Here is a 19416-nt window from a genome sequence, read left to right on the forward strand (position 1 = left end):
GTTTTCCGTGTTACTGTTCTCAGAGAACTGTGTATTGTATTGTAGTAGAGCCAAATACAGTTTTAAATGGACACTTCAGAGAATTCACTGGCCAGGTTGTTATCATCAGAAAGCCAATGAAGTCCTTGCCATCTCAGCAATAAAATAGGGTGGGCTTTAGTTGTACCCGTCTAAGTTTGTAATTTGAGAGTGGGGGCATATGCTGAATTAGGAAGCTGCATGCTCTTAGCAACTGCAAACAAATGCCTCTGTGGAGCTCAAATGTCCCCTAGATGCATGTGGGACATTCACTTTTTGCAGCATATGTCATAAATACCCAGCTGCCACCAAATAGAAAGCAAGTCTCTCTCTCCTAGTGGTGTAAATATAGGTTGCTATGAGAACACCATGGCTCCCAGAGTGCCTCCTGCCATTGTTGCTCTGTGGAGTGGCTGAGGGTGAGGGTATTCGCTGTCTGTCCTCTGCTCAATAGGGGGGAAACTCAAGTGACAACTGACAAGAATAGCATTGGTTCTAACGTGTGGAAGGGTTAAAGAGCTTCTTAAGGTAGTGTTTCCCCTATATTATTTTAGCAGAGGTGGCTCTAAATTGTTGCAACCCCTGCAAAAAAGATGATGTAATTTAATATACAGTACCAGTCAAAAGTTTGGACACACCTACTCATTCCAGGGTTTTCTTTATTTTTACTATTTTCTACATTGTAGAATAACAGTGAAGACATCAATACTATGAATAACACATATGGAATGATGTAGTAACCAAAAAAGTGTTAAACAAATCAAAATATATTTGAGATTTTTCAAAGTAGCCACCCTTTGCCTTGATGAAAGCTTTGCACACTCTTGGCATTAACTCAACCAGCTTCACTTGGTTTTGATGTCTTCACTATTATTCTACAATGTAGAAAATAGTACAAATAAACAAAAACCCTTCAATGAGTAGGTGTGTCCAAACTTTTGACTGGTATGTATGTATGTATGTATGTATGTATGTATGTATGTATGTATGTATGTATGTATGTATGTATGTATGTATGTATGTATGTATGTATGTATGTATGTATGTATGTATATACATACACATATATATATATATATATATATGTATGTATGTATATACATATATATATATATATATATATATATATATATATATATATATATATATATATATATATATATATATATATATTAGTTAAAAATGTTTTTCGTGGTATGCAATTGGTAGTTAGTCTTGTCCCATCAATTCCCGTATGGACTCGGTAGAGGCGAAGGTCGAGAGCCATGCGTCCTCCGAAACCCGACCCTGCCTAGCTGCACTGTATCGGTGACACACTGCTTGCTTAACCCAGAAGCCAGCCACACCAATGTGTCGGAGGAAACACCGTACAACTGGCGACTGATGTCAGCATGCATGCGCCGAGCCCGCCACAGGAGTCGCTAGAGCACGGTGGGACATGGACATCCCGGCAGGCCAAACCCTCCCCTAACCCGGACGATGCTGGGCCAGTTGTGCGCCGCCTCATCGGTCTCCCGGTCACAGTCAGCTGCGACACAGCCTGGGATCGAACCCAGGTCTGTAGTGACTCCTCAAGCACTGCGATGCAGTGCCTTAGACCGCTGTGCCACTCAGGAGGCTTTATATATATTTCTGCCGCGAATTCTGCCGCGCTTTTAAATACATGTAGATAGTCGTTGGCTCAATTACTGGAAGTCTATGGGAACGCTAGTAGCAATCCACAGTCTCTCATTGATGTGTGCTGACAGTCTCTCTTTCTCTCTCTCAGCACTTGGACACCTTCCAAATGAAGGAAGATTTTTCTTTTTTTCCTCAGTCCTTAATCAATAGCTAGTCTGTTGTGGTATTAAAAGATTTCAAATGAGATGGCCAAAGATTTCTAAAACCAGATCAAGCTGCTTTAGCAGACAATAGGCACAATGGGGTGGACTACATAATTATCCAAATAAGTATTTTATTTCCTGATATTTACTTGTTTATTCTCCTCTTTGTCCCTTCATATTATTATTATTATTAATACATTTTTAAATCAAATGTTCAATGTATATATTCTGATCAGAACCTTCATATTATTGTATGCTAAGAAAAGCACTAATGTCAGGAAATAGATTAAGATTTTCCTTTACCTTACACACAGTACACAAATAGCAGTATGTTCCAATAGGATCCTAGTTCCTATGTAGTATAGTATGTAGTTACTAATAATATGCAGGTATTTCATATGCTAATTATGGTCAGTAAAATAAATGTCTGTTGGAGTGAAATGGGTCACTTTTGTTTTATTACTCCATAGTATGCCTAAATGCACAGTGCCTACTTTTTGAGCATAGTGCTACCATTGTTTGGGGCTAATCCCATTGTGTTGTATAGAACGGGCCATGTCAGGTGTCTCTCACCACAGTGGTTGTGTACCAAATGGCACTCTATCCACTTTATAGTGCACTACTTTAGATTGACCAGGGTCTATAGGGCTCTGCTCAAAAGTGATGCACCATATAAAGATTAGGGTGCCATTTGGGATGCAGCTAGTGTTTCCCCTACCTTCAACTTCTAAAATGACAGGTCGTCATTGTAACAGCTGTCTTCAAGGATGGACCAAGGCGCAGCGGGAATGTGGATACTCATTGTTTTTTAATAAACATAAGTAAAGCATCCACTGGCAAAAACAATAAACAATACTCACGACGACAGGAACAGTCTTGCAGGCAGGCACACAAAATGCAATGCAAGAACAACTACCCACAACCCCAAAGAAAAACACACACTACTATATAGGACTCCCAATCAAAGGCAACTCAACACACCTGCCTTCAATTGGGAGTCCAATCACCCACACAACATTTAACACACACAAACCCCCTGCCACATCCTGACCAAAACTAACACAATTACGCCCTCTGCTGGTCAGGACGTGACAGTACCCCCCCTCAAGGTGCAGACCCCGGAATGCACCTAAAAGAAAAAACAAACCCCCCAAACAACAAAAAATATCCCCCTAAACAATAAGGGAGGGAAGGGAGGGTGGCTGCCGTCACCGACGGCACTGTGCTACACCCTCCCTCCCCACCTATCCTGGAGGTAGCTCAGGTGCAGGACGTGGACCTCGCTCCACCTTCGGCGTCGCCCACTTCGGTGGTGCCGATAGCTGCGCCGGGCAGACGGGCCACTCGGGCTGACCCTGGCAGACGGACCACTCTGGCTGGGCCGGAAGACATGCGGGCCACTCAGGCTGGGCCGGAGGACAGGCGGGCCACTCAGGCTGGACCGGAGGACAGGCGGGCCACTCGGGCTGGGCCGGAGGACCGGCGGGCCACTCGGGCTGGGCCGGAGGACCGGCGGGCCACTCGGGCAGATCCGGCTCAGGATTCACCAGGCTGGGGAGACATAAAGGAGGCCTGGCTCTTGGCGCAGGCCCTGGACTCACCAGTCTGGGAAGACCCGCTGGAGGCCTGGTTTGAGGAGGTGGCACAGGAGAGACCAGGGTGGAGAGACCCACTGGAGAACTGGTCCGTGGAGGAGGCACGGGCTTGACCAGGATAAGGAGACCCACTGGAGGACTGGTCCGTGGAGGAGACACAGGCTTGGCCAGGATAGGGAGACCCACTGGAGGACTGGTCCGTGGAGGAGGCACGGGTTTGACCAGGATGGGGAGACCCACTGGAGGACTGGTCCGTGGAGGAGGCACGGGTTTGACCAGGATGGGGAGACCCACTGGAGGACTGGTCCGTGGAGGAGGCACGGATTTGACCAGGATGGGGAGACCCACTGGAGGACTGGTCCGTGGAGGAGGCACGGGCTTGACCAGGATAGGGAGACCCACTGGAGGACTGGTCCGTGGAGGAGACACGGGCTTGACCAGGATAGGGAGACCCACTGGAGGACTGGTCCGTGGAGAAGGCACGGGCTTGACCAGGATGGGAAGACATGCAGGAGGCCTGGTTCTGGGCGTAGGCACAGGACGTGCAGGGCTGGGAAGACATGCAGGAGGCCTGTTTCTGGGCGCAGGCACAGTCTTTACCAGACAACCAGCACGCACCTCAGGACGAGTATGGAGAGCTGCCTCAGGTGACATCATTCCCACGACACGCTCATTAGGGTGAATGCCGTACTTTATGCACCACACTAGCAGCTCTCTCATCTCTCTCTCTCTTAATTTCCCCATTAACCCCGTCACAGTCTCTGCCTCATACCCCTCGCTCACCTCCAATGTCATCCCGACTGGCTCTGGTTCCGACCTCAGCTCCACCGACTGTCCCGTGTGCCCCCCCAAAATGTTTTATTGGGGCTGCCTCTCGCGCTCGTTGCGCTCTCTCTCCTCGTAATAGCGCCTCTCCTCTCTCGCCGCTTCAATCTCCCACTGCGGGAGGCGATAATCCCCAGCCTGAGTCCATGGTCCCTCTCCGTCCAGGATTTGTTCCCAAGTCCATTGGTCCATCACGCTGTACTCCTGCTGCTCCTTCCTCCTCCGCCGCTTGGTCCTGGTTTGGTGGGTAGTTCTGTAACAGCTGTCTTCAAGGATGGACCAAGGCGCAGCGGGAATGTGGATACTCATAGTTTTTTAATAAACATAAGTAAAGCATCCACTGGCAAAAACAATAAACAATACTCACGACGACAGGAACAGTCTTGCAGGCACACAAAATGCAATGCAAGAACAACTACCCACAACCCCAAAGAAAAACACACACTACTATATAGGACTCCCAATCAAAGGCAACTCAACACACCTGCCTTCAATTGGGAGTCCAATCACCCACACAACATTTAACACACACAAAACCCCTGCCACATCCTGACCAAAACTAACACAATTACGCCCTCTGCTGGTCAGGACGTGACAGTCATTGTGGCGTCTCTCTTCATCAGGTCTAAACGGTCTCCTGCTTCTAATACACTACAGTCCCAAACTCTACTAACATATTCCACTATTTTAATAAGACCCAGGGAAGGAAGGAATATTTATAGTTCCATAATTATTTTGGCAGGATAATTTATGAACCTCATATAGTACAAGCGCTCATCAGTCTTTCCTTGCAGAGTTAGCCAGTGAGTTGTATCTCCCACTGACTCACTGCTTCCTTTATTGTTGTCCAATACAACAGAGAGCATTATTGATATGAACTTGAGCCTGTGGTAGAAAGAGCACAGAGGGGTTGACTTATTCTATCTGGATAGTTGCCTAGAGGGGAGCAGTCTTATTTGGGCCTTGGAATGTGAACAGTCCCATGCACACAGAGACTAATCTCGTAATCAGTCTAACACAACACCAGGGTAACAAACTGCCAGGTTATAGAAGTAGTATCTATTCACTGGTTAGCGAGATACCCTACAGCTACTGCAGTTCCTGTGCTGTGGGGCTTGTTGTGATGCTTACACAGCCCCGCTGGGTCTAAACAGCTAGGTTAGGTTTATAGCAGTAGTAGGCCACTCCTCTCAACACCTAGCTGGTTTGTTAGTCACTGGCTACTCCCTACTGTAGTCCCCTGTGCTGTACTGTGGGGTGATGTTGTTGACCATATCATAGTTACACTATCTCTGACAATCCCTACTGCAATGTAATCCTACAATAATTACAGCTGTATGTCTTTTTTGGTAAGTCTCTAAGACCTTTGCGCATCTGGACTGTACAATATTTGCCCATTTCTTTAAAACGTTATTCAAATTGCCTGTTGATGATTGCTAGACAGCCATTTTCAAGTCTTGCTATAGATTTACAAGCTGATTTAAGTCAAAACTGTAACCGAGGTCACTCGGTTACATATAATGTTGTCTTGGTATGCAACTCCAGTGTAGATTTGGGCTACTCCTTGCTACTCCTTTCTTTGCTCAAAGGGATATTCTATATATTTTTTTAAATGTACACCACTACCAAACGGTGTCCTTCTTTGCTAGGCATTGAAAAACCTCCCTTGTCTTTGTGGTTGTGTCTGTGCTTGAAATTCATTACTCGATTGAGGGACCTTACAGATATGAAATGACGTTGAACCAACGTGGAATAGACACTGAATTGACATCTGTGCCTGAGGGAAGTTAGAAAAAGTTATAAATCATCCTCAGATTCTCATCAGATCGTCCAAGAAACCTCCAAGGTAACTAGCTAACTAGCTTGTAATCCTGGAAGTATAGCCAACCCTATTATAATTGTTAGCTAAGATACAGTAACGTTACGCTAGCTAAATTATTTGGGGAGTTAATATAGAATTGGTTGATGATATCACTGAGCTCAAGAGAGAAAATGAAACTGTCCTCGATTTACAGATGAGTTTCAAAGGAAGAGAACATAATTACATTTTCATGCATTTTGGATTACAATATCCTTTAAAAAAGTCACCAGAAGTGACCTTCTCACAGTAGTTAAACAAAATCTTGTATGTGTTTCCATTGGATTGTGTGTTCAGTTAAAAAATATCTTGGGTTGATTCCTTTCATAACTGGCCAATGAAGTGGAGAGAGCGGACTGAGTGGTTCTGTGAAAGGTCCATTTGTAACCCAGTCACTGAGGAAGCTGCACTTACTGCCCAGCTCAGTATCGGAGTTTCCTTCTCTCTTTTGGAGACTCTCTCTCTGCCCGAAAAGGTTCTTTGTTTGTGTTTGTGTGTGTGTGTGTGTTAGCTGACTCAATGGGTCCTGGGCTGGAGACAAGGTGATCTCAGTCTCGAGCGGAGATGTGCGAATTGTTGCCCCAGTTTCAAACACACAGCTACACAGGTGCAGTGTCTACCTGATCCATTCATATTGGTATACCACACTACACTGGTTTTGATCATGAAGTTCTTTTCATTTAATCGCCCTCTCTGTAGTGTTTGGAACAATTCTATTTCAATGGTTCAATTTCTCTGTGGCGGTGTATGGATGCCGGACTTGGTTATTAATAATTAACTTAGGTGAGGTTAGAGTCCAAGCACAGTGGTTTGTTGAATGTTCACATGCATGCCTACTCTCCACCTTCACAGAACAAGGTGTCTTCAAGGCTCCTAGAAGAGATCTTTTCCCTGTAGTTCTTGGGAAGGATTTATAAACACGGACTGATATACAGAACTCTTAATCAAAAGCCCAAGGACTGACTTGACGTGAGTGGTGCAGATTTATCTCATACTGTTGTTTGCTCAGTAGGGAGAAAGTGTGTAACTATTGAACATACCTAGAAGGGAAAAAGCATTAATCATTGTAAACTGTATATTATAGTCAAGATAATGGTGTGTGCTGAGACAAAGCTACAATTTGTTCCTCTGACACGCGTCAAATACATAGTCAGGTGTAGTAAAAGTTAGGACCACTAATGATTTTTTCGCTAACTATAAAATTTTCCGCCAAGATAGAACTGCCAAAGGGGGCGGTGTTGCAATCTACTGCAAAGATAGCCTGCAGAGTTCTGTATTACTATCCAAGTCTGTACCCAAACAATTCGAGCTTCTAATTCTAAAAATTCACCTTTCCAGAAACAAGTCTCTCACTGTTGCCGCTTGCTATAGACCTCCCTCTGCCCCCAGCTATGCCCTCGATACCATATGTGAATTGATTGCCCCCATCTATCTTCTGAGCTCGTGCTACTAGGTGACCTAAACTGGGACATGCTTAACACCCCGGCCATCCTACAATCTAAGCTTGATGCCCTCAATCTCTCACACAAATTATCAATGAACCTACCAGGTACAACCACAAATCTGTAAACACGGGCACCCTCATAGATATCATCCTAACTAACTCGCCCTCCAGTGATCTCAGCGATCACTGCCTCATTGCCTGCATCCGTAATGGGTCTGCGACCAAACGACCACCCCTCATCACTGTCAAACGCTCCCTAAAACACTTCTGCGAGCAGGCCTTTCTAATCGACCTGGCCGGGGTATCCTGGAAAGACATTGACCTCATCCTGTCAGTAGATGATGCCTGGCTTTTCTTTAAAAGTGCCTTCCTCACCATCTTAAATAAGCATGCCCCATTAAAAAATGTAGAACTAGGAATAGATATAGTCCTTGGTTCACTCCAGACCTGTCTGCCCTTGACCAGCACAAAAACATCCTGTGGCGTTCTGCATTAGCATCGAATAGCCCCCGTGATATGCAACTTTTCAGGGAAGTTAGGAACAAATATACACAGGCAGTTAGGAAAGCTAAGGCTAGCTTTTTCAAACAGAAATGTGCATCCTGTAGTACTAACTCAAAAACGTTCTGGGACACTGTAAAGTCCATGGAGAATAAGAGCACCTCCTCCCAGCTGCCCACTGCTCTGAGGCTAGGAAACACTGTTACCACCGATAAATCCACTATAATTGAGAATTTCAATAAGCATTTCTCTACGGCTGGCCATGCTTTCCACCTGGCTACCCCTACCCCGGTCAACTGCCTGGCACCCTCCACAGCAACCCGCCAAAGCCCCCACCATTTCTCCTTCACCCAAATCCAGATAGCTGATGTTCTGAAAGAGCTGCAAAATCTGGACCCCTACAAGTCAGCCGGGCTAGACAATCTGGACCCTCTCTTTCTAAAATTATCTGCCAAAATTGTTGCAACCCCTATTGCTAGCCTGTTCAACCTCTCTTTCGTATCGTCTGAGATTCCCAAAGATTGGAGAGCTGCCGCGGTCATCCCCCTCTTCAAAGGGGGTGACAATCTAGACCCAAACTGCTACAGACCTATATCTATCCTACCCTGTCTTTCTAAGGTCTTCGAAATCCAAGTTAACAAACACCGTACCTTCTCCGCAATGCAATCTGGTTTCAGAGCTGGTCATGGGTGCACCTCAGCCACGCTCAAGGTCCTAAATGACATCATAACCACATCGATAAGAGACATTACTGTGCAGCCGTATTCATCAACCTGGCCAAGGCTTTCGACTCTGTCAATCACCACATTCTTATTGGCAGACTCGACAGCCTTAGTTTCTCAAATGATTGCTTCGCCTGGTTTACCAACTACTTCTCTGATAGAGTTCAGTGTGTCAAATCGGAGGGCCTGTTGTCCGGACCTCTGGCAGTCTCTGTGGGGGTGCCACAGGGTTCAATTCTCGGGCCGACTCTCTTCTCTGTATACATCAATGATGTCGCTCTTGCTGCTGGTGATTCTCTGATCCACCTCTACGCAGACGACACCCTTCTGTATATTTCTGGCCCCTCTTTGGACACTGTGTTAACTAACCTCCAGACGAGCTTCAATGCCATACAACTCTCCTTCCGTGGCCTCCAACTGCTCTTAAACGCAAGTAAAACTAAATGCATGCTATTCAATCGATCACTGCCCGCACCTGCGCGCCTATCCAGCATCTATACTCTGGAAACTCTCCTTCCAGAGTCACATTAAGCATCTCCAATCCAAAATTAAATCTAGAATCGGCTTCTTATATCGCAACAAAGCATCCTTCACTCATGCTGCCAAACACACCCTTGTAAAACTGACCATCCTACCGATCCTCGACTTCGGTGATGTCATCTATAAAATAGCCTCCAACACTCTACTCAACAAACTGGATGCAGTCTATCACAGTGCCATCCGTTTTGTCACCAAAGCCCCATTCACTACCCACCACTGCGACCTGTACGCTCTCGTTGGTTGGCCCTCGCTTCATACTCGTCGCCAAACCCACTGGCTACAGGTTATCTACAAGTCTCTGCTAGGTAAAGCCCCGCCTTATCTCAGCTCACAGGTCACCATAGCAGCACCCACTCGTAGCACGCGCTCCAGCAGGTATATCTCACTGGTCACCCCCAAAGCCAATTCCTCCTTTGGTCATCGTTCCTTACAGTTCTCTGCTGCCAATGACTGGAACGAACTGCAAAAATCTCTGAAGCTGGAGACTCATATCTCCCTCACTAGCTTTAAGCACCAGCTGTCAGAGCAGCTCACAGATCACTGCACCTGTACATAGCCCATCTGTAAACAGCCCATCTATCTACCTACCTCATCCCCATACTGTATTTATTTATTTATCTTGCTCCTTTGCACCCCAGTATCTCTACTTGCACATTCATCTTCTGCACATCTACCATTCCAGTGTTTAATTGCTATATTGTAATTACTTCGCCACCATGGCCTATTTAATCCTTAACTCCCTTATCTTACCTCATTTGCACTCACTGTATATAGACCTTTTGTTTTCTTTTGTTCTACTGTATTTTTGACTGTTTTGTTTATTCCATGTGTAACTCTGTGTTGTTGTATGTGTCGAATTGCTATGGTCGCAGTTGCAAATGAGAACTTGTTCTCAACTAGCCTACCTGGTTAAATAAAGGTGAAATAAAATATATATATATATTTTTTTACATAATCTTCTCTCAGTCCTGCCTTCAGTGCAGTTAGCGCCATGTATTTTGGTGCAGTGTAGAGGTGCCGCCTGCGCTCAAAAAAGAGAGTTGAAAAGGTTTTTTATGCCTATTGTAATTGATATATTGAAGCATGAAGCATTATACAGTATAATGACAGACAATAGAAAAACATTGTAATGCGACAGACTCGAGTTTGGATGAATAGCAATGCATGCTGGTTATCTTTATCCTTGTGTGTTTAAATGGTTACATCACTATACTGTTTAAAATAATTGTTTTATTTATTTGCACACAAGAAACTACAAAACAATATGATAAAAGTTTAAAAGGCAAATTACATTTACATTACATTTAAGTCATTTCGCAGACGCTCTTATCCAGAGCGACTTACAAAATGGTGCATTCACCTTATGATATCCAGTGGAACAACCACTTTACAATAGTGCATCTAAATCTTTTAAGGGGGGGGGGGGGTTAGAAGGATTACTTTATCCTATCCTAGGTATTCCTTAAAGAGGTGGGGTTTCAGGTGTCTCCGGAAGGTGGTGATTGACTCCGCTGTCCTGGCGTCGTGAGGGAGCTTGTTCCACCATTGGGGTGCCAGAGCAGCGAACAGTTTTGACTGGGCTGAGCGGGAACTGTGCTTCCTCAGAGGTAGGGGGGCCAGCAGGCCAGTGGTGGATGAACGCAGTGCCCTTGTTTGGGTGTAGGGCCTGATCAGAGCCTGAAGGTATGGAGGTGCCGTTCCCTTCACAGCTCCGTAGGCAATCACCATGGTCTTGTAGCGGATGCGAGCTTCAACTGGAAGCCAGTGGAGAGAGCGGAGGAGCGGGGTGACGTGAGAGAACTTGGGAAGGTTGAACACCAGACGGGCTGCGGCGTTCTGGATGAGTTGTAGGGGTTTAATGGCACAGGCAGGGAGCCCAGCCAACAGCGAGTTGCAGTAATCCAGACGGGAGATGACAAGTGCCTGGATTAGGACCTGCGCCGCTTCCTGTGTGAGGCAGGGTCGTACTCTGCGAATGTTGTAGAGCATGAACCTACAGGATCGGGTCACCGCCTTGATGTTAGTGGAGAACGACAGGGTGTTGTCCAGGATCACGCCAAGGTTCTTAGCACTCTGGGAGGAGGACACAAGGGAGTTGTCAACCGTGATGGCGAGATCATGGAAGGGGCAGTCCTTCCCCGGGAGGAAGAGCAGCTCCGTCTTGCCGAGGTTCAGCTTGAGCTGGTGATCCGTCATCCACACTGATATGTCTGACAGACATGCAGAGATGCAATTCGCCGCCTGGTTATCAGAAGGGGGAAAGGAGAAGATTAATTGTGTGTCGTCTGCATAGCAATGATAGGAGAGACCATGTGAGGATATGACAGAGCCAAGTGACTTGGTGTATAGCGAGAATAGGAGAGGGCCTAGAACAGAGCCCTGGGGGACACCAGTGGTGAGAGCGCATGGTGCGGAGACAGATTCTCGCCACGCCACCTGGTAGGAGCGACCTGTCAGGTAGGATGCAATCCAAGCGTGGGCCGCGCCGGAGATGCCCAACTCGGAGAGGGTGGAGAGGAGGATCTGATGGTTCACAGTATCAAAGGCAGCAGATAGGTCTAGAAGGATGAGAGCAGAGGAGAGAGAGTTAGCTTTAGCAGTGCGGAGAGCCTCCGTGACACAGAGAAGAGCAGTCTCAGTTGAATGCCCAGTCTTGAAACCTGACTGATTAGAATGAAAAGAGCATGTGCAGGAGGTGTTAAAAGAGCACCTCCCCTTGTAGAGCACCTCCCCTTTTTTAAGTATTTATAAAACAAGATAACTGCATTAAGTTTTTATAATAATGAACAAATCGTGATAAGGAAAGTCCTTGGTGTCAGATTTGAATGGAACATCACATCAACACGGACCATTGTGACCCTGACAACAAATAAACAAACTTTACATATCTGGAGACAGACTTGCTTTTAAGTAATCTCTCTGAAAGACATTGCAATTGCAATTCAAGTTGCCTCTATTATGTTTGTTGTCACCTATCCCAGCGCAAAACAGCAAAGTAGTGCAAAATCTGGTCTATTCTATTTCCCTTTGAATCACCATGACGACCGGACTGCCTTTTCTGGGAGAAAACAAAACAACGTAATTAATTTCTCTACGTTGCCACAATCAGGCCAATCTGCAAAGGACAATTTTGCTCTAAAATATCTGATTATAAAACTAATCTTAACCCAAAACTTAGCCATACCCCTAACCTTATGCCTATCCCTAACCTTATGCCTTAACCTCTGTCCATCCCCCAGGAAGAGGATGAAGTCCCGAGCCCCTCCTCCGCCCCCGGCCCCCGAGCCCGCCCCCAGGAGAATCTTCCGTAACGCTGTGCCTGATGGGGGAGGCTCAGCGCAGGGCAGTATGGGCAGCATGGTGATGGAGAACATGAGGACCAGAGTAGACCTCCACATCACTCTGCCTCAAGGCTACCAGACCAGCAGCACAGTGGACGGCAGGTGAGAGGCAACACACGCACACACCAACACACACGTCACATATGCACACGTACACATTACCCCTTCGACCCTCAATTCACAGACTCTGTTATGTATGTGGATGTGGCCTTGTTTGGTATCTGATCGGAGAGGCCTTTTCAAGGTTCCCTCAGTGGCCCAGAATCAGTGTGTGTGCACATGTTGTGAGAAGCTGACCTGCCAGAGCCTCTCTGGCCTTAATGAATGTCTCTCTCTCTGCTGGAGCAGTGAGTGAATCAGACCAGGCCATCCAGGACTCCAGCCCTCATGCAGAAAACAAGACAAGGGCCTCTGTTAATGCTGTTAATGAGTGGCATGTGAGAGTTTCTAACAGTATTTTTTTTTGTGAACCAATATAGGACAGTGGTCCCAGGTCTGTCTGTAGTCTTGCCAACTGCTCTGGACAGAAAAAAACTGATCTGGGATCAGGCTCATACAGTGGTCGTCATCTCTCTCACTTGGGGCCGTGTTTTCCATTGCCTTTTACTCTGAGTGATGCTCTTTGCCAAGTAATTTGGGTAACACTTCATTTGGATACTCCATCTTTAGACTATCAGTAACATTTCAACTAGCTATCTAATACTAAACAAAAATATAAACACAACATGTAAAGGGTGGGTCCCATGTTTCATGAGCAGAAATAAAATTAACATTTGTAATACAAACATAAAGGTTATTACTTTCAAATTTGGTGCACAAATTTGTTTACATCACTGTTACTGAACATTTCTCCTTTGCCAAGATAATCCATCCACCTGACAGGTGTGGCATATGAAGAAGCTGATGCTGGGGACAATAAAAGGCTACTCCAGAATGTGCAGTTTTATCACACAACACAATGCCAAAGGTGTCTCAAGTTTTGAGGGAGCGTGCAATTGGCATACTGACGGCAGGAATTTCCACCAGAGTTGTTGCCAGAGAATGTGACAGTACAACCAACTGGCCTCACAACCGCAGACCACATGTAACCACACCAGTCCAGGACCTCCACATCCAGCTTCTTCACCTGCGGGATGGTCTGAGACCAGCCACCCGGACAGCTAATGAAACTGTGGGATTCATTTATTTTATTTTATTTTATTTAACTAGGAAAGTCAGTTAAGTACAAATTCTTATTTACAATGACGGCCTACCCCGGCCAAACCCTAACCCGGACGATGCTGGGCCAATTGTGCGCCGCCCTATGAAACTCCCAATCACAGCCAGTTGTGATACAGCCTGGAATCATACCAGGGTCTGTAGTGACGCCTGTATCACTGAGATGCAGAGCCTTAGACCGCTGTGCCACTCGGGAGCCCCTTTCGTTTGCACAAACAAAGAATTTCAGCACAAACTGTAAGAAAGCATCTCGGGGAAGCTCATCTGCGTGCTCGTCATCCTCACCAGGGTCTTGACCTGACTGGTTTTCTGATCCACATCCATTTCCTTATATGAACTGTAACTCAGTAAAATCTTTTAAATTGTTGCATGTTGCATTTATATTTTTGTTCAGTATAGATTCCCACATTACTGAGCACAAATCACATCTCTAGCTCTAACCTTAAACCTCATCTTAACCCTAAACTTAACCCTTATTCTTAACCTAACCCTAACCGTAACCTTAGCATACAGTTGCTTATCAACAAATAGTTTAATAGTATGACCATCTGTAGAGCATTTACAGATGAAAAATCTGGACAATCCAAATGAAGTGTGTGTAACCGTCATTTGATTTATGGGAAATCAGTTTCGCTGTCTCAGTGCATGATAAAGCCCAAGGGAGTTTCATCCAGGTGTCATAAATGTCTTGTAATCACCTGGTTCATGTGTGCAGGAAGCAGTCAGACAACACCCTCTCCATTATGGTGTGTAAGGGTTTTGTCACACTTGTCACACTGTTTTCATTATGTTAGGGAATACAGATCAATGTGTTGTGTTTCCAGTGTCTTGTCAAAGCCTCATTTGCTAGCTAGATATGTTATTCTAAGAAGAAAGTTGTAGTATAAATTAATACATTGTTATTTTCGAATGAACCGTAACTCCCCATCCTACAGCTAATGAGTAATGCATTATGATGCAGTTGTAAGACTTGTGATGAGCAACCTTTGCTCTGGTCTTTACCTGTTGGTTGTTCAGAGCAGCCCTTTAGCACTTTGGTCATATGAGGTGTCTTCTCCCAGCAGGCAATAGAAAGCATCCTTGAGTTTCTCTCTGTCCTGGATTGACAGTTACCCTTTGACACCTCGTCAGTTGATGTTCTGTATTACATGACATGGGACTTCATATGATGCTCAAAAACAGAACATTGTATCAGGATTTATTAAGACATTCTACATTCTCAAGTGAAGGATTTAAGACACTGGCCAGTCGGGCTAGTAGACTGCAATTTTTACTAGCCCTGGTTACATTCTTCTAGCCAAATTTGTGCCATTTGATATTTGAAATCCAAAATGTCACTTGCCTGATGGGCTAGTTTGGCACATTTTCTACTAGCCCTATCTGCAAAGCACTAGCCTCAGGCTAGCTTACTTTCCATCCCTGCATACATATATTATAAGTAGACCAGATGGGTAATTTATTGTCAATTGACTAAGGCTAGATTTCCTATCTGAAATTCATTTAACTTTCTAAAACGTCACTAAGGTCAGATCATTAAATCAGCCTTTTATGTACCAATTTGCAGGCTTATCTAATGCTGTAAACCGAGCGGCATGAGTGCCTGCCTGTGCATCACCCAGTGTAATTACAGCTAAAGGAGGTAACCCTATCTGTCAGTCAAGTCACGTCCCAAACAGCACCCTATTCCCTCTATAGTGCACTACTTTTGACCAGAACCCATAGCGGTCTTGTCAAAAGTAGTGGTCCTTGGTCAAAGAAGTGCTCTAACTAGGGAATAGGGACTTACCTTGGTTTACTTTGTCCCGCTCCGCTCTACTCTACTCTGACAAGCCTATGACTCTACCTCTACCTGGCTTCCTGTCTGTGACTCAGCCTGGCTTCCTGTGCTGCTTTTGCCTCTCTCTGTGCAGCAAAGCGCTCATGGACCTGTTGGTGGATCTGTGCAGCCGGTACCACCTGAACCCAGCCTATCACACCCTGGAGCTGCTGTCCAGCGAGGGCCTGTCCCTAGCCTTCAAGCCCAACAGCCTGCTGGGGTCCCTGGACGTTGTTGCCATAAGCATCAGGGAGAAAGTGTTGCAGGACAAAGTGGTGCGGAAACCTCCGCCTAAAGTGCCAGAGGTGAGTACCTACTGATCCTGACCCTGATATAGAGATCTCTGTGTGTGTGTGTGTGTGTTTGTTTGTTACTGAGGATATGTAGCTGCATTGTGATAGTGAATAAGCAATTAGCTGTGTTTTATTGTAACCTGAGGATTCATAGTTATCCTCTGTTTAGTCTTCCATGAATGCACATGTATGTAGCACTTCATAAAGTTATTGGAAACGAGTTTGTTCTGGTCTGGGCCTTTTGCTGTTGTAGTGCACGGTGGGTATCGTTGACTGTTTTTGGGATACAATGAATAAGATGTTTTCAGCATTCATTGAACCTAACCTTTGACACCTGGGAAATGTGATGTATGAATCTCTATGTAACCATTGCGATCGCCCTTCTTTACCTTTTGACACTAAATCGTTGCAGCAGGAAAGGCCACAAAACCCCGAAAGGGCTCATGCTAAGGTAGGCAGCAGGTGTTGTAGAGGCAGTCTCTAAACCAGTGGGATTATTACCGGCTCTCGGTGGCTGATTGAGTGTCTTCTCTCTCTGTCTCCAGTGTCTCCTCCTACTTACCTAGCATGTGAATTTTTCATGAGAGCCTTACCTTTAGTTACCATGCATTATTTCTACTCTACTCTCAGGCCTCACTGGCCCTGCTCCCCCTATCTCCCGTTGACCTCTCTTTGGCTGATGGCCATAGTCTGACACTATGTCACGTCCTGGCCAGTATAAGGTTAATTGGTATTGTAGTTTGGTCAGGACGTGGCAGAGGGTATTCGTTTTATGTGGTTCGGGGTGGTGTGTTTGTTGAAGGGGCATTTGATTTAAGCATTCCGGGGTTTTTGGGCACTGTTTGGTTTTCATGTATTCTATGTTTAGTCTAGTGTGTCTGTTTCTATGTTTTGGTTAATTGGGGTTGGGACTCTCAGTTGAAGGCAGGTGTTGTCTATTTGCCTTTGATTGAGAGTCCCATATATTAGGGTGCGTTTGTCATTTGTGGGGAATTGTTGTGAGCACTGCTTTTTTTGGTTTAGCCTGCTGCACTGTCATGTTGTGAGTCCTGTTCATGGTTTTTGTTTTTCCAGTGGATACTTTACTTGTTTTGTTAATTAAAGAAACATGAGTGTCCACACTTCCGCTGCGCCTTGGTCCGTCTCTCTCATGTATGACATTTTCAACGATGAGTACGACTTATTCTATGACACACTATTTCACTCTGAGTCATCGACATTGTGGGTAACACTTTACTTCAAATCAACCGGTATAATGCATTATGTGGTTGTGATGCATTTTATGACTTGTAATAAGCATGTACAGTACAACCCCCCCCCCCCCCCCCCCCACTTTGAAACTGAGTGGTGTAAATTTAAATAAGCATACATAATAATCTATTGATTTCAATGTATGGATTTTTATGTATTCCACTAACATTTGATAAATTGTTGCCTAAAAATATGCTTAGATTCTTTTTTGTAAGTTGCCTCAGTAAGTATTAGCAAAGAGCCACACTCAAAACAGTTGTGATTGTTTCACACTCTTGACTGGTAAGTGGTTGACATGATGTTTTCAGAAGGAGAGTCTTGAAGTCTGTACATTGTGTACTGGTGTGTGACTGTCATGGCCTCCGTGATAACAGTATCTTTGTGGTATGTCCCAAATGGCACCCTACTTCCTATATAGTGCACTACTTTTGACCAGATCCCTATGGACCATAGTGGGACCTTGTTAAAAGTAGTGCACTATATAGGGAATTGTGTGCCATTTGGGATGCTGACTGTGTTCTTCATAACAACCACCTCAACCCTCTTAGTGCTGCTTGCACTGTTGTTATGATCCCTCTCTATGGGTACACCAAACACCCTGGGACTGACCAGTCATTGGCTGCCCACACACAGGCCCTCTCTGTCAGGCCTCGACTTGGCTCCCAGCCTCAGTTACCTCAGAGTGCTAGTCTTGAATGTCCCCCCCCCCGTCCCCTGTCCCCCCGTCCCCCCTCCTCCACTAGGTCTGTCAACAAATGTCTACGTTCTAAGGGAAAAGCTGAAAGTAAAGTATAACCTCTTTTAAGTAGGTGGAGTGAAGTTTTTAGTTAATCATGGTTTATCCCACTAGTCTGACACCCACTTTTTGTCTCTCTCTCAATATTTTCCACGCTAGTTTTTCCCCATTGGATATGTACTGCTGAGATCTTTACTTTCAAGTCCCATTTAATTACTGAACTTAGACATGGGTTCAAATCGTATATATTTTTGAGCGTTTGATTGAGCCTGCCTGAAGTGCCAGATCGACATGATTGCAGACAAGCTCAAGGTCAAACGAATACTATTTGAATCTAGGAGGTTCTCTAATACTGTATCCATCCATTGGCACTAAAGTCACTGTCTTCCCTGTAAAGAAAACGGTGCGTCTGGTGGTGAACTACCACAGGAGCCAGAAGGCCGTGGTGAGGGTGAGTCCCCTGGCGCCCCTGGAGAGCCTGGTCCCGGCCATCTGTGAGAAATGTGACTTTGACCCGTCCCATGTCCTGCTGCTGAAGGACAATGTCAGCAACCACGAGCTGGAGCTGGACAAGTGTCTGAGCGAGCTAGGCATCAGAGAGCTCTACGTACTGGACCAGACTTTTGGTAAATAAACCACTTTATACCCACATCTCCCTCTACCTCTTCCTGTAGAATGGTGACACATTTCTTGCCAACTCCTATGGCCATCCTATGGTCATTGGTACGACAATGATTATAGGAGTTGACAAGACAGCACAAACCGATCTGGGACCAGGCTACTCCACGTCCTCACATGATACCTACAGTGTTAGCCTGGTCCCAGATCAAATCAAGTTTGGAATGTTAAGGAGTTGACATTGTAGCAGAAACAGATCTGAGACCAGGCTAACTGTACCAACCTATCTCTGTTAACAAACTATTACTGTTCCTCTTATTCTTCTCAACCTGTTTAATCCTATATTTAATTTGAGCTCTCTCCGTTGTTTTCTGTCACGCTTTTAAACCCTGATTGCATCTATAATCAGCACTCACACGTGAGATTGTTTTGAATCAAAGTAACATGCATTACTTTCTTACTGCAGCTGTACACATCTGTGCCTGTAATGTTTACATGGAGTGTAATTCAGTCTGGGCTAGTTCATTTTATCAGGGTGGCGCTGCAGAATAAATAATAAGTGAGCTTGTGTTTACATATTTGGTTAAATGAGCTTTGATAAGCACATGCCTTCCAGGGTGTGTACTCTGCCCCCTATGACTCTGCACTTAGAGAGGCAATATAGACGGTTAGTCATTAGAACACTACCTACAAAGCCTAGTGAGATGTACTGATGCTTGAGTTAAACTAGAGGCAGTTGTCAAATACCATTGTCAGTGTTGTTGGTAGTTTCACTGTTTCCCTCTTTTATTCTGTAGGCAGGGGTGGGAGGGGTGGG

The 19416-nt window shown here is 45.3% G+C and overlaps 1 protein-coding gene across 7 annotated transcripts in view; it reads left to right on the plus strand.

The window, feature by feature from the left end:
- The window catches only part of LOC106579857 (protein cordon-bleu), a 78478-nt gene that overhangs the window by 21095 nt on the left and 37967 nt on the right, over positions 1–19416 (plus strand). For all 7 annotated transcript variants that reach the window (XM_082961913.1, XM_082961917.1, XM_082961918.1 and 4 more), the window contains 3 exons: positions 12566–12769; positions 15796–16006; positions 18379–18607. In XM_082961913.1, coding sequence (XP_082818039.1) covers positions 12566–12769; positions 15796–16006; positions 18379–18607 — 644 coding nt within the window. The remainder of the gene's footprint in view (positions 1–12565; positions 12770–15795; positions 16007–18378; positions 18608–19416) is intronic.

Source organism: Salmo salar, chromosome 02, assembly GCF_965601325.2.
Source record: "Salmo salar chromosome 02, fSalSal1, whole genome shotgun sequence".
Lineage (NCBI taxonomy): Eukaryota > Metazoa > Chordata > Actinopteri > Salmoniformes > Salmonidae > Salmo > Salmo salar.